The sequence below is a fragment of the Epinephelus moara genome, chromosome 2 (assembly GCF_006386435.1).
Source record: "Epinephelus moara isolate mb chromosome 2, YSFRI_EMoa_1.0, whole genome shotgun sequence".
NCBI classification, from domain to species: domain Eukaryota; kingdom Metazoa; phylum Chordata; class Actinopteri; order Perciformes; family Serranidae; genus Epinephelus; species Epinephelus moara.
This window is the reverse complement of record NC_065507.1, coordinates 823875-847104: the sequence shown is the minus strand read 5'-3', so window position 1 is coordinate 847104 and position 23230 is coordinate 823875. Positions and strand designations below refer to the sequence as shown.

The window sequence follows — 23230 nt, the reverse complement described above, 5'->3', positions numbered from 1 at the left end:
AAAAATGTGATATATACATATATATAGCTAAACTCAGCAAGGTAAACAACAAGGCGATTCCCATTTACACAGTGGTAAGAGTGCTGGACCGGAAGTGTCGCACAAAAAAACGGAAGCTGGCTGCGTTCTGTTTTGCCTCCGTGTTTCCATGAAAAATAAGGTGGATAGGTGGGGGATAGGTGGTGTCGCAGACCTCCTCCTCTGTTGAGAGATGGCTTTTCCAATTTCACATAGATGGCTTCTTTTACACCTCTTTCAAACCATCTGTCTTCCCTGTCCAAAATGTGCACGTTGCTGTCTTCAAAGGAGTGTACTTTCTCCTTGAGGTGTAGATAGACAGCTGAGTCTTGCCCTGACGAGTTCGCCCGTCTGTGTTGGGCCGTGCGTTTGTTTAGTGGTTGTTTTGTTTCACCAATGTACAAGTCTGGGCATTCCTCACTGCATTGGTCAGCGTACACCAGGTTGCTCTTCTGAGTGTGTGGTGTGCGGTCTTTTGGGTGTACCAGTCTTTGTCTGAGTGTGTTGCTGGGTTTGAAATACACAGGGATGCGGTCTTTGTTGAAGATCCTCCTGAGTGAAGAGTTTTTCAGACACATAGAGGATGACAATGTTATTGCGTTTGTTCCTCCACTCCACCTCCTGATGTCACAGTCAGCTCATAACCTCTGTCACTTTAGCAACATACAACTGTAACATATTCGTAGTTTGCAGAAATGTACAATGACAAAATGTTCCTCTGGTGACTGGGCTGAATAAAACATGTACCCTTGTGGAGAGTCTCTCTTTATTGGCCCCTGACATCTCAAACGCTGATCTCATTGGACAGCAGCAGAAGAAGCAGAAGAGCCTGCTCCAGTTTAAAAGACAAGTTTGGCACTACAGCACAAATAAACCAAGAGGAATGAGGGTTCACAGAGGAACTTGCCATCTGTTCTTATTCCCACTGTCTTTTTTGTTTGTTTCTGTTGATTTGTGTCCAACGATGCAACAAAAGTGTCACATTATTTAAATCTTAAACCGACACCCTGAGGTTTCTATCAGGGACTTCTTCACTGAGAATCTGAGTCACAGTCATTAAGGAAACAGACAGAAATCATCTTCAGTTTTTGATCAAATATTTGCTTCATGACCGCCTGTCTGATAAAGTGGACAAACAACACCTGTGAAAAGATCAGGGACGTTTCTTGGTCTCTGCCTGGACATTCTGGACACCGCTGACAGGATGTGACACGTCCAGTCACAGTGTGACAGTTTCAGGAGAATCTGATTTGCATTTGAAACAAGACGAATCATTCTGCTCTGCTGTCAAGAAATGTTGCTTTAATGACTAAAATTAACCGTGTGGCTCAGTCAGACGGACAGACGGACTATTTTCAGCATCGTAATGAACCTCAGTGACAGGAAGTGTTTTCACTGATCTCACACCCCATGTTTCCTCTTCCTCTCACACTGATCCTGATCAATAAACACAACTCATCAGTGTTGTTAAAAAAGTTTTATTGATGCGGAGCAGAGTGACCTCACTCTGTCAGAACACTCTTCATCAGTAACTCAGCGGGACGAGTCAGTGGTGACTAATCTGATCTTTAAAATCCGCAGTGAGGAGGATCATCTTTAAGTTCAATTTATCAGCAGTAAAATCAGGAGGCGTCGCGATGCGTTTAAGGTACCGTCTTCTTCCAGGCTTTGGCACAAGCGCGAGTTACGTTCTGAAACTTTTAGCCTTTCACCGTTAGCAACACCTGCTGAGGTCAGTCTGCTGTGAGTCAGTCACGTTGTAGGGAGAACATATAAAATGGCGGAGCTTGAAGACCCGCCTGCAGGTTCCTGCTCAGCTACAACAGCAACCAGAGGGAGAGGTGTGTATAAAGGTCCAGACATAGGCTCTGCTGCCGCCACTTCAAAATGCTCAGTCAAAGACAGCCTGGGATAAAATTCTGACAGTGTCAGATATTTGGGATGACCATCTCACTGTGTGACTGCTGTTACCACCTACGTCTACTAACCAACCAATAGAAATGCAGCATGAAGTGACGCACTGATCAGCGCTAAACCCAAACACACAGACTGACAGCAGCTCGCCATGGAGGCAGAACACGCTAAAAGAAATGTGAGGAAAACCTTGTGGAGCCTTGTGATGTGTCCTCCAGCTCTGACCATGATCACGTGAAGAAGGACGAAGCATGGAAGGAAATAGGGGCGGAGCTACAGCTGCCAGGTGAGACACCTAGCAGCTAGCCAACACACACACACACAGACACACACACACACTGCAGTTTATAGTGACCACAGAACTTTTGGTTATTTTCAGACATTTTATTAACAATTTTAGAACTTTTTAAGAATATTTTTTCGACAATTTATCACAAGTTTTCCAACATTTTAGTATCATTTTTTGGGACATTTTTATAGATATTTTTCAGACATTTCAGTAACATGTTTTGGACATTTTGATAATGTTTTTTTTTCTAACATTTTATTATCATTTTATCATCAAATATTTTTCAGACATTAGATTAACATTTTGAGACATTGTAATGATGTTTTTACTGACTATTTTTTTATCAATATTTTTCGAACATTTTTTTCAGACAATTTAATAAAGTTTTTTGAACATATTATCAGCATTCTTTCTGTCATTTTTTGATATTTTTCAAACATTTTTTGGACAATTTATCACCCTTTTGTCAAATATTTATTAACATTTTTTTGGACATTTTTTTTAAAATATTCTTCAGACATTTCCTGAACATTTTTTGGACATTTTAACAATGTTTTTTTTCCTGACATTTTATCAACATTTTTTAGAACTTTTTTTTCCGGGCATTTAATAATACTTTTTGGACATATTATCAGCGTTCTTTCTGTCATTTTTTTGATATTTTTCAGGTGTTTTATTAACATTTTTTTGGACATTATTAAAATATTTTTGGGACAATTTATCACAAATTTTTCAAACATTTATTATCAGTTTTTGGGACAGTTATATAGATATTTTTCAGACATTTCAGTAACATGTTTTGGACATTTTAATATATATTTTTTTCTGATATTTTATTACCATTTTTTGAACATATATTTAAACTATTTTTGGATGCTTTATTACCATTTTTCAAACATTTTATTATCATTTTATCATCAAATATTTCTCAGGCATTAGATTAACATTTTGAGACATTTTAATGATGCCTTTTCTGACATTTTATCAACATTTTCCAAACATCTTTTTCCGGACAATTTAATAAAGTTTTCTGGACATATCAGCATTCCTTCTGTCATTTTTTGATATTTTTCAGGTCTTTTATTAACATCTTTTTGGACATTTTTAAAATGTTTTTCAGACATTTCCTTAACATTTTTGGACATTTTAATCAAGTTTTTTCCTGACATTTTATCAACATTTTTTTCGGGCATTTAATAATATTTTTCAGACATATTATCAGCATTCTTTCTGTCATTTAATTAAAATGTTTGAAAATACATTGAGAGCGAATGGGGGGAAGGACCACATTTAATTCCAGGGCAGTGAGATTGGAAATAGGACAGTGGCATCAAGTGGCGTGGGGAGTCATGAACTGAGGGCGACACTAAACTAACTGATACACAGATGGTCAATTTGAGGGTGAAGTGTTCCTTTAATGTTTGAATTAATGACTGCTGCATAGTTTTAATATTTCTTTATTTACACTTTGTATTAATAATCTGTAAAGTGATGAAAGCGCTCAGGTGACTGTGTAAAAAATAAAGAGTATAATCTTTAAGTACATGGTAGCATAAAGTGGAGATACTCGAGTAAAGTACAAAGACCTCAGGATTATACTCGAGTACCGTTACATTCACTGTGATGTTGAGCCCCTGAACGCATCACAGTGATGCTCACCTGAGCTGAGCGCAGGTGGAGCAGCCTCCGGTACCGGGAGACAAACAACCTCATCCCGGGGATTAAACCGTTTAAAGTCACACACACACACACACACACACACACACACACACACACACACACACACACATGAAAACACCACTCGCTGTGTGTGTGTGTGTGTGTGTGTGTGTGTGTGTGTGTGTGTGTGTAAGTGTAAGTGTGTGTGTGAGCAGGTGGAGTCCGGGGCTTCAGGGCGGGCATCCCTCCTCCACCACCAGCTCCACCTCACCGGGGAGAAAACAACACGGTACACGGTGACGCGACCGCGGCCGTTAGATAACGGTTCCTCACCCAGCATGGAGAAGATGAAGTCCTTGGCCGTGTGGATCTCCAGAGCCCGCTGGTCGTCGTACTCCCGCTGGTCGTGCTTACTGAACTCCTGGATGAGCCGGTTCAGGTCCTCCATGCGGGCCGCCGACCTGAAGTCCAGCTCGGGCCCGACGCCTCCTCCTCCGCCGCCGCCGCCGCTGTGCGGGAGCCTCCCGGCGGCCATGGTGGGGCTGTTCCCGAGGCTGCCCGCCGAGCCAGCCCGACTGGAGAGAGCAGGGGCCGCCATCTTTCCTCCGCGGTCACACACACACACTCACACACACGGATTCACTACAGCTGATACACTGCTGGTCTGTTCTGAGCCGAGCCGAGCCGAGCCACACCAAACACAACCACCGGAAACAGCCGACACACTTCCGCTACTCAGCGCCTTCAAAATAAAAGTAACGCTGAGGACACAGGAAGTTCTCTGAGTGTTTTAATGTGTCTCAGGTTATTTATTTTAATAAATCAAATTAATACAACAAAAACCAGCGGGGTAAAGTAAGGAACTGTTATTTATTTACTTATTTAAACAGATGATTGTCTGCTCTGTGTCATTATTATATTATTATGTTTATTTATGAGGGGGTGCAAAAAGGGGAGACATGTTAAATTATTGTTTTGAGCACTGTTTTTTATTTTTTATTTTATCATTTTGACTCAAAGCAGGGGCGGAAGGAAATGATTAAGATATTATACGCGTGATATTTTAGTTACAAGGTGAAAAAATAGATTAAAAGAATGAAAAAGACAGAGAGAAAAACAATATTTGTTTTTCCTTTTTTAAGTATATCAACATTTTTTTCACACTTTATGCTCACATAAAAAAAAATCTCAAATTTCCACTTTAATAACACTGATTTTTCTCTGCAGGACAAAATGGTTCAATAGTTTGTAAACAATTTAATTCTGCTGACAAAATATTATTTATATTTATATTTTTAAACTCCGGATCTCCTCCTGTTGTTTTAAAAATCCTCAATACATATTACCAGTAAGAAACTGTATTTAAAAGTATTCCTTTTCTCACTTTTTAATGAGATGCTTTATCCTACTTTAAAATAATTACTTTTTTTTTCCAGTATCTGTGGCGGTTCTGTTCTATAAAACATTTGGGGCTGAAGCCTCAGACGCTCAGGCCTGATAACACCACCGTGATAAAGTGTTAATAAAAAATTAAAACATTGTTCATGTTACTTTTGTCCGAAAAAATGGACTGAACTCTGTAACACGTGTGTAAAATGTATTCGTGAACAAGAAAACAAAAACAATACTTTTCTGCTTTGAAAGCAAAAATAAAAATAAGATAAATTACTTGAAAAAAAGTTAGTGTGAAATATTTTTTAAATAATTGCGTGTTATTTATTTATTCTATTCCAGCATTTATATTTAGCTCACTCAGAGAACAATGTATATGTTAATATGTGTTAATTCTATTTTTTTTTAATATTTTTTAAATATATTGTTGCATGAACATTTTTCTCTTGCATGATTCTTATTTCTAATTTCTCTACGCCTGTTAACAGTGTTAGAGCAACTGTAATGTGTCCTAACTTCCCCTCCAGTGATCAATAAAGTATTTCTGATTTCTGAATGTTATTGATTTATAAATGCAAATGGAATTTTAAAAATGTTGTAGGTTATTTTTTGTAGCAGTGAAACACGAGGCCACACATTTAAAACAGCTGCTGGAAATGTCTCTAGTTCGATCTTTAAAAACACATCTAATGTATTATTATTATTACATCTGCTGTTAATGAATAAATACAAACAAATAATAAAAACTCAAGTTTAAGTGAAATTAAATTCAAACTACAGTAAATTAAAACAAAGTTGCTCTTTCACAATAAAAGCATTGTCATAGTTGGAGACTTTAAATGAGTCAAAAAACAGCCGTCGGTGATCTGATGAGTTTTATTGTCATTAAAAGCTGATTCCTGTACAGACAGATTCATTTCATACATCCACATTTGCAAGAGACAGAATTTAAAAATGGAAAATAAAAGCAGAGGTGACGTGTGTTTGCTGCCCTCCGGTGGTCAGAGCGAGCGACTACATGTTCTTATTTTGAAAGTGTTGACAGGAAGTGAGCGGTTGAATCTGCCTTCACACCTGCTGCAGTGTCTAAATATGAAATATGACATTTTCATATGAACGACAGAGCGTCCGGTGACGTCGCTCATCAGCACGTGAAAACTCTGCAGAAACAAAAGTTGATTTTTATGGAAAGATGAGAAGTAATCAATAACAATCAGATGGTTTGAAAACAATCAGCAGGAAATTAAACATCATGTTTGTAGTTCTGGAGCTAAAAGACATAAAAGCATTAAATGTGGAAATGCAGAATAAACCATTAAAATATGTCAACGTTGTGTCAGCAGAGCGAGGCGTCTCTCTTCAGTCTCTACGTCTACACTGTTGGTTTAACTCTTTAAATCAGCAACAACATGTTCTACAGTCGATATTATTGTATCACCAAAAGAACTAATATTTATCTCCCACATATTTAATAAACCTCATCACACCAAAGAGCTCTGACTATAATCACTCAGATCATCGTTAGTACCTTTGATTTTTTTCTTTTATCGTGTGCAACAATAAAACAAACTCTCCAGTTTCTGTGTCCGCGGATTATAAACTGAACTTTCCTATAAGAGCGTAAATGAGATTCTCTGAAACCCCCAAAATAATCCTGAATTTCATCCAGACCTGGATTAAAGTGTGAGACCCTGAGGTCACCTGACCCCCAGCTGCAGTCTTTCACTCTGCTTCAGTCCTCCTGTCCCGCTCTCTGTCCGTTAATGAATGTGCTCCTGTCCCAGAGTCCACAGCAGCACGCAGAGAGGACGGCTTTTCTTTTATTGATCCTCTACGAGGCATCTTCCAGCTCAAAGTCCACGAGTCCTACAGGAACTCTTTGTCCTGATGCAGGTGCAGGTCCCAAATCACACCAGACGTTTGAGAAGCAGCTCAGTCGCCAGAAGGTAACGTTGGCATTGTACGTTTCTGCAAACCACGAATGCATTGCATGTGTCGCATACACATCTTATCAACGATTCTAAAGTGACGCGCTTTATGAGCTGAATCTGTCATCGAGAGATTGAGGGGATGATGGATGGCGTGACTCCCAGGAGAGACGCTAAGATGCAGACCACTGTTCAAGACCGGTTGTTTTTTAGCAACCCATCATTGTGTTTCCAAAAGTGGTTCTTTTTAACCGAGACATTGTTGTGTTTCATGGTGTTTCATAGCTGCATTACATGGCAGGATAGCAGCGCAAAAAGCAGTTGTTTCTAACCAAGACGTCGCTGCATTTCGTGCCGTGATGGCGCAACAAAAAGCGTCCGTTTCTAATGAGACATTGCTGTTTTGTGGCAAAATATCACCCTAACCAAGACATCACTGCATTTTGTGCCAGGATAGCGCCAAACAAAGCGGTCGTCCCTAATCAAGATGTCCCTGTGTTTCCTGTTGGGATAGCGCCACAAAAAGTGATTGTTCCTAATCAAGACGTTGCAACATTTTGTTCCGAGATAGCGCTAAGGACAGAAGTTGTCTCTAACGGAGCCACCACTGCGCTTCATGTCGGGATAGTACCACAAAAAGTGGTTGTTTCCTATGAGTCATTGCTGTTTCCTGCCAGGATATCACCACAAAAAAGCAGTTGTTTCTTACCGAGACATTGTCGTGTTTCGTGCCGGGATAGCAGCACAAAAAGCGGTTGTTTTTTAACCAAGACGTTGCTGCATTTCTTGCCGCAATAGCGCCAAAAAAAGTGATTGTTTCTAATGAGACATCATTGCATTTTGTGCCAGGATAGCGCTAAAGAAAGAAGTTGTCTCTAACGGAGCCACCGCTGCACTTCATATCTTCATAGTACCACATAAAGTGGTTGTTTGTAATTGAGACGTTGCTGCGTTTCATGGTGTGTTCGTGCCACAAAAAGTGGGTAACACCTGATCTTTTTCTGACCATAAGTGTTTTCAGTTTCTGAAACAAACCACACATGAACCACAGCGCTGTTGAAATGTAAAGTTTTAAAGTATCGACCACATAATAATGTATAAATGTAATGTTTCCGTGGTTTGCAGAAACGTACAGTGCCAACATTTCTTTGCTGACGAGGTTAAAACAACACAAAAAGTGCGTCTGAATTTTTCTGATTTAAAATCATTTTGTTGTGTTTCAGTAAAGAGAACTGATTCTTATCTTCACTGGAAGAGAGTTTAATTATCTTGCTAATAATCCTCCCATCCTCCGTCTACACCCACTCAGCTTTGTGTTCAGTCCTCTCAGCATCATCACTCCTCGTCCACCAGGGACGTCTGTCTGTTCCTTTTCCCTCCTGTGGGACAGTTTTCCTCTCAGAGCTCAGAAAGTAAAAGTGTCAAAGCTGCACTTCACACAGTTTTTCATGAAACTGAAATCAAAAGAGTCGAAATGATTAGAAGTTGGTCTGATATTAGTCTCAAAGTCTCTGCTGGACAAACGTCTCCCGAGTCTCCTGCAGAGAAACAATCTTTGTAGTGTCTCTGGTGGATTCGTGTGAAGCAGCAGCCTGATGGAAACATTCAGTCAGCGACAGCTCGGGTGAAAATAATCAGGACTCTGTTGAAAATAGAAAAAGTTTCTATTAATACTTGGTGATAAAAACCAGGCCAGCAGACAGCAGGTCCGTCTGACTCCGGTGCTGTCGGTCGGCGGTTCAGAGGACATCGTCAGGGTTTTCCTGGACGGGCGTCCTGGTCTTGCGCGGTCGTGGTCGCAGCGTGCTGAAGCAGGACGAGGCGGTGAGGGCGATGCGGCTCAGGCCCACGTTCAGGCAGTGGACCTCAGAGGTGACGGGCACCTCGGAGAAGAGGGCGCGGTCTCGGGTCAGCCGGGCCGAGCTGACGCCACCACCACTGCCACCGCCGGCGGCGTCACTGCTCTCGATGTCTTTCACGATGTTGAGGATCTCCTGACGCTCCGCCTGCCGAGTCATCCCCCGTATGTTCAAAATGGCCGACACGTGCTTCTTCCTGGACACGAAGAGAAGAAACGTGGTGAGAGCGTTTAATGGCGTTTGTGCCAAACAAAGAATGTGAAATACATTTTATAAAAATATATGTTTACATGTCTATTAACAGAGATGTGTCACAGTGTGGAGGAAAATATAATCCATACAGCTATCAGGAGAACAATAACGAGACAGCACACACACACACACACACACACACACACACACACACACACACACACTCAGAGGCTCAGTGGGTTAAAGGTGACATTTCAGAGCAGCCACATAACGATCACAGAGGAAGGAAAGTGTTTATGTATTTAGTTTCTCACATGCCTCTGTATGGTCCCTGAACGCACCACAAAGAAAGAAGGAGAAGAGGAAGAAGATGGAGAAGAAGAAAAGTAAGACAGGAGGAGATGACGACGTAGAGGAAGAATGAAAAGAAGAAGACAACGAAGAAGATGATGATGACGATGACGGAGGGGATGAAGAAGAAGACGATGATGAAGAAGATGAAGAAGACAACAGAAAAAGACGACAAAGACGATGATGAAGAACAAGAAAAAGAATAAAAAATAATGATGAAGACGAAGACAACAAAGAAGAAGATGAAGAGGAGGAAGAAGGCATCAAAGAAGACGACGACAAAGAATGAAGATGAAATCAAGAGGATGACGAAGGAGATGAAAAAGAAGACTTCAAAGATGACGAAAAAGCAGGAGGAAAAGATGAAGAAGAAGAAGACGATGACAAACAAGTGGTGCGTTTGATTTGGCCGCACCTGACATCTGGAAACTCTCGGACCAGAACGCCGACCTCCATCTGGATGGAGGGGACGTCCTCCAGCTGGATGATCTCTGAGATGTGGGACAGGGCGTTGTCCAACCAGCTGGATGGAGACTCCTGAAAGACAGACAGACAGACAGACAGACAGGATCATGAACCACTGAGCTGTAACTGAAACACTAAAGCCTCTGAGGGGCGCCAGGTCATTGACCTTTGACCTCGAACACTGACCAGGTCTTTGAAGAGGACTTTGATCTGTTTGCCTTCGTCTCTGAGCCGGCTGGCCATCCTCTTCCTCATCTTCATGGAGGTGCAGATGATTCTGCCTCGCATGACTGAGCGCAGGTACTCCATCACCACCCGCCGGTGCACCTCCGCCACCAGCAGCTGACGATCACACAGAGAGCGGGGGAGGGTTCATTCAATATCTAATATATTTAATTAATATAGTAATAATAATGATCCACATACGTGTGGCCATGTACAGTGTGTGTGTACCTGGTAGGGAGGACTGTCCATCCTGTGATACTTCTTAAAGTCTTCTTTGATGATGGCTTCGATCTGCTCGTACGCCTCCGTGTTGCTCAGCCACTTCCTCTTCACCAGGCGCTCGAAGAACGGCTGACAGACGCACACACCAGATTATAGATTATTAAACTTTACACCATTTTAACTGTGACTGTGTGATATGTGGTGATGTCATGTGTAAAACACTCTGGATTTCATTGTTTTAAAAAGTGAGACACAAACTGTCTAAACTCAACTAAGCTGTGTGTGTGTGTGTGTGTGTGTGTGTGTGTGTGTGTGTGTGTGTGTGTGTGTGTGTGTGTGTGTGTGTTGTCTGGCTGTTGACTCTGAGTGTTTCGACAAACACTCGAGGAATAAATGAAAGTTAAAAATTAAAAGCTTTATTGATACAGAGACAACAGAGGAGTGGCCTCCACACAACTCAGAGAAAAGAGACCAGAGGACAAACACTTGAGTGCCGACAGTCACAGGTCACAGTCATAAAGATACTGACTTATTGCTGGCATGTTTCTGTGTATTCATGAGTGTGTGTGTGTGTGTGTGTGTGTGTGTGGTTCAGTGTGTGTGTTAGTACCCTGATGTGCAGGTAGAGCCGTTCAGACAGGACTCTGATTCCCTGCTGGACGATGTGATCCAGAGCTTTATTGGCTCGACGCAGAGAGTCCTCGCTGACCGACGGGTCACACTGAGCACAGCGCTGCACAAACCCTCTGTACACACACATACACACACATTACTAAACAGGGACCATGACCACACACCACCAAGTGAGGACAGTCTACAAACAAATAAAATGTGGAATGAAACTAAAGTTGAGAATAAATAACGTCATTAATTAAGTGCGGGGACATCGTTAATGTCACAGGTCAGCGGTGGTTCAGCTCAGTGATTCTGATTAATTTGGGAACAATAAAGGAACAGGAGCTTTGACTGCAGAGAGCAGGTCAAGATCATGGTCTCAAACTTCACAATACTTAAGAGTGACAGAGTTAAATCGGAAAACAAAAACTGGCGATGAAATGAAAAATGAAGCACAACAGTAAAATGTAAAGTATGTTGGAGACAACATCTTGTATGAAGGGGATAACGTCACATACAAAGAGATAACATGTTCTGTGAAGCTCATTAGTTGATGCAGTGACAGTTGATTTCCTGTTTGTACCTGAATGGAGGGCAGCAGTTGACCAGAGCGATGGTTTTGGACACATATCCGTCCTCGTTGTCTCCAAACATGCCGAACTGCATCCCTTCATGAAACATCTCTGCTTTACGCTGGAAACTGAAACAGTTACACGCACGAGCGTCAGAATTCTGATCATTAAGTAACTTCTCTGAAGCCACGAAATAGAAGATCATAAAGTTCATATGTGCACCTGTACAGGAAGTCAGCCAGGCCGTTGAGGCTGCACTGAGCCACTCTGGAGCCCAAACTGCTGTTGATGGAGGCCGAACGCTCCAGATCGACCTGCAGCCTCTGAGACAACAAACACAAAGTCAGGATCATTTCTTTTATAGATATATTCATTCATTTTATAACTCTGAAAAGAGACAGAATTTTGTGCACAGAACACTGAAACTGCAGAAGCCTTAAAAAACCACAGAGGTGAGAACTAACTTCACGTTTTAACCCATTAAACACAAATATTATCACACTGACATCCTCATGTTATTTTAAAGGACAGGTTCATGCACACAGTCAGATAAACTGTCCTCATATGAGGCCATCGTGTTTTGAAAAAACTACTTCCTGTTCAAAGATAATGTTTAGTTTCTTATACTTATCGGGTCCTACTGATCCCAAATAGTGAGGAGAAATGAAAAATGTATACCAAACTAAAGTTCGTGTCTCAGGAGGTTAAATGGAAATCATCACAGCAATATATTGCTTGATTCAGATCTTTTGGATTCAGTGTGTTTTAATTAATTTTTCAGGGTTTGTGAAGCTTCTGGCGCATTCAAGGACACTGTGTCCTTTTCACTGGACCTTTAAACTGTCCTGTGTGAGCTTGTTCTTGTTGTAATACTTCTTTAAACCACCAGAGAGCGCCAGCCGGTTCAATGAATGATGTTATTGTGTGTGTGTGTGTGTGTGTGTGTGTGTGTGTGTGTGTGTAAAATCAGGAAGTGCTCGATGTTGACTTTGGCCTCAGTTAAAGGAAACATTCAGAAAACAATCAGCATTGAAAACACAGGGGAATCCACCTTTATGTAACACTTCACTCTTGATTCAATAACCTTCATTTAAAACAGGCAGGAAACACTGATCAGTGCTGCCGGGTGGTCAGCTCACACACACATCTGCTGTAACCATGGTAACATAGGAGGAGGAGGGTGTGTCCTGTACCTGTATGACGGTCTTGGCCAGAGTGATCTGATACTCCTCGATGTGCAGCGTCTCCATCCATCGTTTCTCCTCCTCGTCCAGGACCTGACTCAGCTCTGTGGTCACTTTAGCCTGCACGCAGAGGGAGGAGCCGGGGGTCAAAAGAAACGCACCTTCACCTTTAACCACAAGCTGCAGGAAAGTCCACAAGTTTTAAAGACACCTTCCAACCCTACAGGAAGCCGTGTCCCCCGAACATTTCAACTCATGTAAATCCTCATGGACAAGCTGTCTTCTTGGAGACAAATAAATGAGGCAGATACATTTCATTCAGCTCTGCATTTTCCTCAGATCAGATCATTTTGTTTTGTTTTGAATAAAGTAGCCCTGTCCGGCAGAAAAATGTTGGCATTGTACGTTTCTGCAAACCACCAACATGTCACATTTGTACATTTCGTAACAAGGTTTCCAAAGTGACGTAGTGTGTGAGTGATCCAGCAACTTTTTATAGGCTACACCAGACGTCTGTGTTTTTTAAGTGACCATCACTTTTTTCCAGCGGGGACAGTGGCATGAAAAGTGGCCATATTTTACAGACATCGCTGTGACCCCAACACTGGGTATTTAAGCCAAAGCATGATCTTTGTGCCTAAATCTAACTACACATTAACCATAGCCTTGTTCAACGTATCTGCTGCATAATAGCGGGTGAATGTGACATATCTGTGCTTTGCAGAAATGTATGATGCCAAAATTTTTTTGGGATGAAATACAGTTGAGTGTCTCACCCTGACAGAGTTGAGACAGTCCAGCTCCAGTCTGTCCACAGTCTCCGCAGGCAGCAGAGGACTCAGCTGAGCGCGGCTGAATGGACTCGTGATGCACACCGTCCCCAGAACGTCTCTGAAACAGACACACACACACACACACACACACACACACACACACACACACACACACAGTGAACATGATGTGTGAACAAACACAAACTCACACAGGAACACCTCCAGAGCAACAACAACTTTTATAAGAGACTAATCCTGTGAATCCACCGGAGGAATCAGGAGCTAAATACAGTTCCTGTAGGACAGTTTCAGGTGTGAAAGACGTCCTGGCTCCATTGGTCAAACACAGATGTCGCTTTTGTATTCACAAAATGATGAAATATTTGGTGCAGCTAGTTTTAACACAGGGACAAGATACAGAAATTTGTTGTAGTTTGTTTACATTAAACGTTATACTGTCGGCTTCCTGACAAAAACTAGAGCTGTACTCCACCAGGCGGTAATGATAATGATATCACATAATACTGTAAATAGGGCTGACCCAAAAAATGCGAAGCTTCGAAGCTTCGTTCGATGGCACGGGATTCGAATGTGAAAAACAAAATTTGAATATTCTGCCTTTTTTTTTCTCCCCTTTTTTTTGGGGGGGGCCTTGAACGCAACATTAACCCCGCCACTCGGCTACTTTTTGTTTGTGCAATTTTAATCATGCCGTCCGTTTACGGTTGTTTTTTTCCCCCTTTAGCCATATGTAAACTCAAAGAACGAGAAGCAATGTCTGTTGGGCATGTAAGATTTCATGTTCCAGTTCCAGTTTGTGTTTTTAATTGGATTGTTTTTGGTTGGTTGACAAATAAAGGCCGGCCCCATTAGGCCGAGTAAAGAAGTCATCTGGTCTGATTGTTGCATGAATTGCCTAAAAAAGTTTCACAGTAAATCAGGGAACAGAAATATTATTATTGCCACAGGTTGTTTGAAATGGACAAAGGTATTCTTTACTGATGAGTTAAGGGAGAATGCTGCTCTGAGTCGCGCATCTGTCTGCTTGCGCTGCAGTGCACGCCAAGGGTTTTAATTTTTAGTGTGAAATCAAAAGTTAAACACTACTTATCAGCAACCAGAAGTGTTTTTTTGTTTGTGAATATTTTTACCTTAATTCTAGGGTTGCAAGAAACTACCTTTTCACCATAATTTTTAAGTTATTAACTTTTTTGGACTTTTTTTTTCCCGCTCAGACAACCATTCACGCTCTCATTCACACCTACGGACCATTTGGAGTCACCAATTAACCTGCATGTCTTTGGACTGTGGGAGGAAGCTGGAGCACCTGGAGGAAACCCACACTGGAACTCCAAACATAGGGGCTCCCCCAGCTGAGGGTTCAAACCAGGAATGCTCTTGCTTTGAGGCAACAATGCCAACAAAAGTGTTTTGAGCTTGAACTGCAAAAGCATTATCGCCTCCATGAAGTCATTTAGACCTTAGAACAACAAGAAAAGATGCATCAGAGCATCTCAGAATGCGGGAGGGACAATAAGGGCAATAAAAGATCTGTTATATAACTTGGAGTGAGGCCTCTCAGGGCTTTGTAAGTAATCAATAGAACTTTAAATTCAATTCAAAAAGCAACAGATCACCAGCGTAGAGAGGCCAGGATCAGTGTGAAGTGGTCATGTTTTGTAGACTGAGTCAAGATTCTGGGGCTGGAGGCGGCAGGGGATTTTTTACTGATGCCAGAGAGCGAGGAACTACAATAATCCAATCCACTGGTTATGATGCATGAATAACAGTTTCCAGATGTTTGTTAGAAAGGAATTATCTGATCCTGGGAATATTTCTGAGATGGTGGAGGCCAGACTGAACCACTGGATTTACATGTTTGTCTAAACTGAGGGTTTGATCAAAAATGACTCAGCATGGAGTTATTGATTGGGACAGAGAACCAAGACTGTTTAACATATGAACGTTCGTCCTATGATCAACATCTCTGTCTGATCAGCATCAAGCTGCAACAAATTTTGTAACATCCATATGTGAACGTCACGCAGGCAATTTAGCAAGTTAACAGCATTTTGTTTTAGTTAGTTGTTGGATCACAACGTAAATAGATCTGAGTATCATCTGTGTACAAATGGAAACTGATATCATGTATAAGATGGCCAAGAGGGAGCATGTAAATTGAAAAGAGAATTGGACCTAGCACTGACCCCTGGGGCACCCTGCAGTGGACATCTGTTGTACCAGACCTGGCGTCGGCACACATGAACCCAAACAGCTGCTGTTTGTTTCAGTATCACCTCATGTTTGTTGTTAAGCTTGATTAATATTCAGGTGTCAGTGCACGTAGCAAACTTCATAAACCTTTATGTTCGGCCACTGATGTCCTGGCGACACGTTGCTCTTTGCGAGACAGAGAAACGCAAACAGGAAGTCACAAGAGAAACTTGATGCAAACAATGAGTTCCTGGAACCTTCTGTGTGAATATGTGTGTGTACCTGTTGTAGATGTTGTGCAGCCAGTCCAGCAGGGAGTAGATGTCAGTGATCTCCAGCTGGTTGTCAGTGATGGCCTCCAGTCGCCTAGCAACCGCCTGGTGGTAGCTCTGCACGTACACCTGACAGGTCACAGGGTTAAAGGTCAGACCTTAGTACATCCTAAGAGGAAACTCTGAGTTAGATACTTTGAACTCTGCCACAGAAATGGAATAATAAACCGGCTATAATATCTGCTCAGGATTATTATCATATATTTATTGGTATCATTGTGTAATTAACCCTTCGAACTCCGCGGTACAAAAAAGGATCATGCAAACAATGACCTCCCATTATGGGAAATTCCTGGAGAAATTCTGGCACATTTAAGGTGAAATACTTTGTCTGCATGTGACATGAGGTGAGGTAACATAAGGTAATGACAAGATGACGGGGGAAACAGAAACCTTGGCTTACTGCTGCAAATAGTATGAATGTTCTACCTGTTGTTGTTTTTATTCCAGATCAATATATATCCAGGATCATGCAAACAACAATCTCTCGTGGCCATAACGGGGAATACCAGCATATTACAGCGAAATACCATGTTTGCACCGCATGTAAGGTAATGTGATGTCATGATGTGACCTCTGCAACAAACAGAATGAATGTTCTCTTTATTATGGTTTTTATTTTAGACGTATTTAACTCTTTGAAACTTGAAGCGCCGTCACTTTTCTTGTGCCGCTTTCAGACGCCTTTTGCAAGTATCTAAACAGGATCATGCAAACAACATCTCCAGCGAGTGTCTGCGGGGTGTCAGCTTTTAAAAGGTTAAGATCCTCTGTGAAAACACCCCTCGGTTTTCCTGTCCAGGTGTTGTCTCACCTGGGAGGGCTGGTAGTCTTCAGGGTAGATGGACACCACGTTCCTCTTGGCGGCCCCCAGGTCCTCCACCACCCGAGCTCGGAGCCGGTCCAGGTACTTGTCCAGCTCTCCAGCTGTGAACTCGGCCCTCTGAGGCAGAGAGCCGTCAGCCGCCTCGTCCACCGCCTCCCTCCACCTCTGCTTCAGACGGCGGGGCCTCGGGCCCCCGAGGGCCGCAGCCTCACTTACGGCCCAGTTTTTGTCCACCTGCTCCTCTTGCTGCAGCACCTGCAAACGGACAGACAGACGGGTCACCTAAAGACCTGTTACCCAGTAAATACACAAGTAACTTTACTTGAGTAAAAGATTTCGTTCCCCATCCCCACTGTTACCACGACTGTTGCCGTGGTGACAGCAGTCCTCACCTGCACCACCAGGCCCAGGTTTGGCCCGGCCGTCGGGGACCTCAGAGACTCCCTGACAACGGCCCACAGCTCCTTCTGCAGCTCCTCGTACAGCAGCTCCACGTCCTTCGCCTTCCTCCGCCCGCCGTCTTTGACGCTGGGGCTGGTGGTGTCCTCCGGCTGTGGCCCGGCGGCACGCTCGGCCGCCAAAGACTCGTTACACTCCTGCTCCAGCTCCAGGATGTGTGTGTCGGCCAACAGCAGGTCCCGCTTTTTCACCAGCTGCAGGATCTCCAGGACTGAAGGAGAAGGGGAGACGTACGACATCAGAGATTACAACTTTGTACATTTTCTGTACGATAGAGTTTGATGTGTCGTGTTAATACTTTGACTTCAGTAGATCTGAACACTTGTTACGTGATTTCACTGCAGTTCTTTTCTCAGAGTCTTTAAAGGTCAGATACTCCACAATGAGCCCTCTTTATTCTGACTTATTAGCATCAACAGCTGTTCATCAAGTCCCAGAGGTGAACATCAGCACCCACAACACACACACACACACACACACACACACACACACACTGATCCGCGTGGGTTCGTTTGATTTGAACATCAAAGCAGCCCTGAGGGAGACAGACAGAGGGACGGAGGTTCCCACAGAATCACTAATCAGTTTCTGCTCGACTCTCAAACACTGAGAGACTTCAGGAGGTTTCAGCACATTTATATTCCAGACATTTAACTGACTGATATTCCTCCTCGTCCTCGCTGAGAAATATCTGTAAACATCTGTAATAAATATTGTAAACTCCATAAAGTGAACACATGCCGCACACACTGGTCCCTGTGCTTTGGTATGGAGGTTTGAAAATAAAGTCACGCTGCTGATGGGGAAAGGGCTGAAATGTAAGTCGAGGGTATCTGGCTGTAAATCGGTGGTTACATTTTTTTTTTTGGAGCTAAGAACCCACCGAAAAATGATTTGTTCCACTATCAGAGTTTGATCCGTTCAGTCCAATAACATTTCAGAAGTCTAGAAGAGCCACAGTTTTTTAATCCCCATTCAAGTTAGCGGGGTGCTAAACAGGAAGTAGCCTGCTGTACGGGCCCAATGACGCAGAAGCAGCGCTGATCATGCGCATAACTTTGTGTCTCCCCTTCCCCTTGAAATATGACATTAAAACATGATGATGTCACAATCAAGCTGACCTTTGACCTTTTGACCTTCATTATTTTATCCTGTTAGACATTTGTGTGAAGCTTTGTCATAATTATTGAATGAATTCTGCAGTTATGGCCAAAAAAATGTTTTGTGAGGTCACACTGGCCTTCGTGAGATATCAGGTTCACAAGAATAGGACATGGGTCGTACGTTCAACCCAAAAATCAGCTATGACCTTTTCTCTGTTTCCTCTGAGGTGTTGGTTGTTGTCCACGCGGGATAACAGTCGTCATGCCTGACGCCCATTTTCATCTCTTCCTATGTCTGTGGGGTCGGGCTGATGTCATGTCACCTCTCCATCTCTGTCAGGATTATTTTCACCCACATGTTCGAAACTTCAACACTGAATTCTAACTTTGTTTATTCTTCAGTTCACCAACAAGAACAGAGGAAGATGTGTTTTTGTCCCACGACGAAGACAAACACTGACTTTTCTCACACACATCAGCAGGGTGTCGATGGGAACCTGTCAGTCCGCCCTGAGGGACAAACAGCCCACAGACAGCGTATGCCATCAGGGACTGTCGAGCTGCTCTGAGGTCAGTCAGGGAGGATCCTCGCTGACTGACAGCTGATGATGTCACAGCAGCAGAGCGGGGACTTCTCGCTGCGATGACATCATCAAGACTGACAGAAGAGTCTCAACTAATTACAGCGACAACTTTTCTTCATATTCATCACCTTCAGTGGTGCAGCGTCACTAAATACATTTACTCAAGTACCAGTTCTGAGGTGCCTGGACTTTACTTGAGTCTGTTCTTTCTTTTATTCATAGTTTTACGGCAGTTAAGTCTGTAAAGACTTCCTCCACCTCTGCTGGGTTTAAAGAAGAACAAAAACACAACTGTAATAAATGAAGTTTACACAAAGTCAAACCAGAAACAGACGCAGGATAATCAGAGCGGAAATATGACTCAGTTATTCATCACTTCATAATACTGCTGCAGCCTGATAATACACACTGTCACTGCAGGAAGTACACACACACACACACACACACACACACACACAGTTGGACAGGAAGTGATATCTCCTGCTCCAACTGCTGCGTCAGAGAAGATGGCTTCTCCGGGGCTACTCTTTCAAAATAAGAGCGAGGATGTGAGGCATCCAGATGTTGCCTTGTTGGTCCACCTCAGTGGCGACAGAGGAAAACACACACACACACACACACACACACACAGTGGCAGCCCAGAGGAAGATCATCTCTATAAACAGAGGAATGTGACAGGAACATCTCAGCTTGTTGCTCTTTCATGTTCCTGGTTTGGTTCCTGCGGCAGCGTTGGGCTCAGAGGTCAGAGGTCAGAGAAGCCTCAACACATGCTCACAGGTCAGCGTCAGGTGAGCTGCTGGAGTTTCCTGTAAACTGTCAGGAAGTGTGTGTTGATCCTTCTCTACCTGCGGACTCTGGTTCTCACGCCCTCAGCTGTCTGACTTGTGTTTCCTCTCACACACAGACTCACTCTTTACAGTAAACTGCTCTTTGTTGTGAGGATGATCTCATTTGTGTTGTCGACTCTCTGCAGAGTTCAAACTTGTTCCTTCACACGGCAGACGCAGCGGTTAATTTGCACCTTCTGGATAATCTTTATTTTTTGTTTACCAGTCCACCCTGTGGTTGTATGACTCCGCCCACCAGTCCAGTGTCTCTGACAGTCTCCATCCATGTCAGTGAAAACATGGATGCTTCACACACAGAAGATCTATACAATCAGCACAGTTTCAAGATTAGAGTCACCAATTCAGTATCTGACCAAATGTCTCCCCTTCTGTTTCTGAGATATGACGTTAAAACATGATGATGTCACAGTCAAGCTGACCTTTGACCTTCTGACCTTCATTATTTTATCCTGTTAGACATGTGTGTCAAGTTTGGTCAGAATTAGTGAATGAATTTTTAAGTTATGGCCAAAAGCACGTTTTGTGAGGTCACAGTGACCTTTGACCTTCAACCATGAAGATAAGTTCAGTCCAAGTGGACCTTTGTGTCAAATTTAAAGAAATTCTGTTCTTGAGATTCACACTCACAAGAATGAGATGGATGCAAGGTCACAGTGACCTTGACCCTTTAAAACCAAAATCTGATCAGATCATTGCGGAGTCTAAGAGGATGTTTTTGCCAAATTTGAAGAAATTTCCTCAAGACATTCTTGAAATATCATGTTGGTAAGAGTGAGACAAAAAAGGTCACAGTGACCTTGACTTTTGACCCCCACATTCCAATCAATCCATTCTCAGTTTGTGGCAAATTTGAAAAAAAATCCCTCAAGGCATTCTGGAGTTGTCACATTCACAAAATGAGACGGATGCAAGGTCACAGTGACCTTTGACCTTTGGCCACCAAACTCCCATCAGTTTATTCTTCAGTCCAAGTGGATGTTCGTTCCAAAATTGAAGAAACTCTCTCAAGGCGTTCTTGAGATATTGCGTTTGGGAGAATGAAATGGACCCAAGGTCACAGTGACCTTGACCTTTGACCACCAAATTGTAATCAGTTCATCCTTGACTCAAAGTGGACGTCTGTGCCAAATTTGAAAAACAAATCCCTCAAGGCGTTCTGGATATGTCACAATCACAAAATGAAATGGACGCGAGATCATAGTGACCTTTGACCAGCAAAATCTACTCACTTCACTGTTGAGTCAGTCTCGTACAGTCGTTATGAATGTTGGAATTATCTACAGAGACCAAAACTGTTTTTGTACCAGACTGTAAACATGTTAACATGGAGGTCTGTGGGGACTGACTCACTGTGGGAGCCAGTCTCTAGTGGACATTAGAAGAACTGCAGGTTTCAGCACTTCAGCGTCGGCTTCATTTTTCAGCCCCGAATGCTGCCACTTGGTCCAGACTGTCAGTTACATAGTGGAGGTTTGTTTTAATGAGACCAGTGGACACACACACACACACACACACACACACACACACACACAGAGTCAGGGTGTGACCACTGTAAAGTGATATATCAGCACTTTGATCACCTTTAAACCAGACGACACTGGAGCTTGTAAAACACAGCTATAACAACACACACACACACACACACACACACATATGTAGACCCTATATGTCATGTAGAAAATGTCCACACACACACACACCGCACCTACCACCCATATACATGGTGTGCCCCTCCACACATAAACACAGCTCTTATTGTTCACCTTCAGCTTTAGAGGAAATCTGTTCCAGCTGGAAGAAGCCCCGCCCACCTTCGCCCACCTCCGCCCTTCTCCTCATACCAACATATAATGGCTGCAGGACAGTTTTTAAAGTCCTGGAATAAATCTGTTACCGGAACATTATTAAAACTGGGGAAGGCGATTTGATTTGGACGTCACTGAGGCAAAAATCCCATAATAACCTCTGAGCATATTGTAACTAGACTTCTGCTCCTCCTCTTGTTTTCAGGAGACTTTGTGCAATTACAAGTCGTTTCAGAGAGAGGGGATTCCTATTGGCTGTTCTTTCGCCAACTGGCAACTACTGCCTACACTGCAAAGCAACCCGAACGGTCTTAACAGTAAAAGAGTCTGACAATAAACGAAATAAAACATGTGTCAGTATCAGCAACATGTTTCAGAGATGGCTAGTACTTTAGCCCCTTGCTAACCAGAGCTAAAGGCTAACGGCTGCAGCTTACAGTTCATGTTTATGTAGCTAACATTAGCTAGAGCCTCGAGCCGCTACGGAGCACCTCACCAAGACGAGAGCGGGCGGTAGCTCCAGGGACAGACCCTCATCTGCAGCTGCGGAAATCCAGCCAGTAAGAATCCCCAGCTCTGGGGGACCGGACAACCCCGACTCCCTGCCAGATCAGCAAACTTTCTGTTGCTGCCGTTACACAAGTTAGACTCAGCACTGCTGCTGGCAACCAGCCCGCTGTGACACCCGGTGCTGGGGGCTTTCTGCTGAGCCACTACAGCTGCCGACTGAAGGTCCGTTTCCAGAGCTGCCGCCAGCTCTTCTCCCGGGGAAGCAGCCCACAGCGGCGGGGAGCAAGGCGGAGGGACCGTGGGCTGGCGAGCAGCTAATTGTTGTCTCTCTTGTGGTCTGATAAACAGAGAGAGAGGGGTGAGGAGGTGCTGAGTAAATTAACTGTGCACAGCTCCACGGTGAAATAAGATCAAATAAATCAATGTTTGGGAAACAATGGGTTACGGTATGACATGCGTGCATGTGTCTGTGGTTGTCCAGTGGGTGGGGCTTTGGACAGAGAGGGCAGAGCTGCAGGAGGAGGGTGTCCTGCCGTTTTCTGTCTCCCCCGGCTTTAAGAGAAAAATGAGTGCTTTTGCAATCCTGACTGACTCAGCCTCAGAGGGTTTAACTTGAGGAATGTTTCTGGATATTTAGCTAAAGTAAATGAAGTAAAGATGGTGGAGAACTTTTTGGGAGGGTTGTCCTGAAGCTACATGAATGGACTGACTTCCAGAACAAGCTGTATCTGAATGTTCACCATCTTATAAACTGGTGGTGCTTAACTCATGTTCTTTATTTCCACATCCAGCAGTTACAGAACAACACGATGATTCATCAGGAGTCCTTGTGTCCAACATTCTGTCTCCTTCAGCTCTGTTTTCAGTCTCTATCTGTCTCTTAAGGTT

The 23230-nt window shown here is 43.1% G+C and overlaps 2 protein-coding genes across 3 annotated transcripts in view; both read right to left on the bottom strand.

Moving 5' to 3' along the window:
* The window catches only part of LOC126403176 (nucleotidyltransferase MB21D2), a 16444-nt gene extending 11691 nt beyond the window's left edge, over positions 1–4753 (bottom strand). Inside the window, exon 1 of the mRNA XM_050065688.1 lies at positions 4214–4753. Within this exon, the coding sequence (XP_049921645.1) occupies positions 4214–4478 (265 nt within the window). The 5' untranslated portion in view covers positions 4479–4753. The remainder of the gene's footprint in view (positions 1–4213) is intronic.
* A 1381-nt stretch (positions 4754–6134) lies between these two features.
* LOC126402948 (tumor necrosis factor alpha-induced protein 2-like) overlaps positions 6135–23230 on the bottom strand; it is a 52747-nt gene continuing 35651 nt past the window's right edge. For both annotated transcript variants that reach the window (XM_050065327.1, XM_050065318.1), the window contains exons 4-15: positions 17423–17700; positions 17019–17285; positions 16155–16273; positions 13662–13776; positions 12895–13005; positions 11924–12024; positions 11713–11829; positions 11125–11260; positions 10521–10643; positions 10254–10409; positions 10018–10139; positions 6135–9255 (exon numbers count right to left, since the gene is read on the bottom strand). In XM_050065327.1, the coding sequence (XP_049921284.1) occupies positions 8940–9255; positions 10018–10139; positions 10254–10409; positions 10521–10643; positions 11125–11260; positions 11713–11829; positions 11924–12024; positions 12895–13005; positions 13662–13776; positions 16155–16273; positions 17019–17285; positions 17423–17700 (1961 nt within the window). In that variant the 3' untranslated portion in view covers positions 6135–8939. The remainder of the gene's footprint in view (positions 9256–10017; positions 10140–10253; positions 10410–10520; positions 10644–11124; positions 11261–11712; positions 11830–11923; positions 12025–12894; positions 13006–13661; positions 13777–16154; positions 16274–17018; positions 17286–17422; positions 17701–23230) is intronic.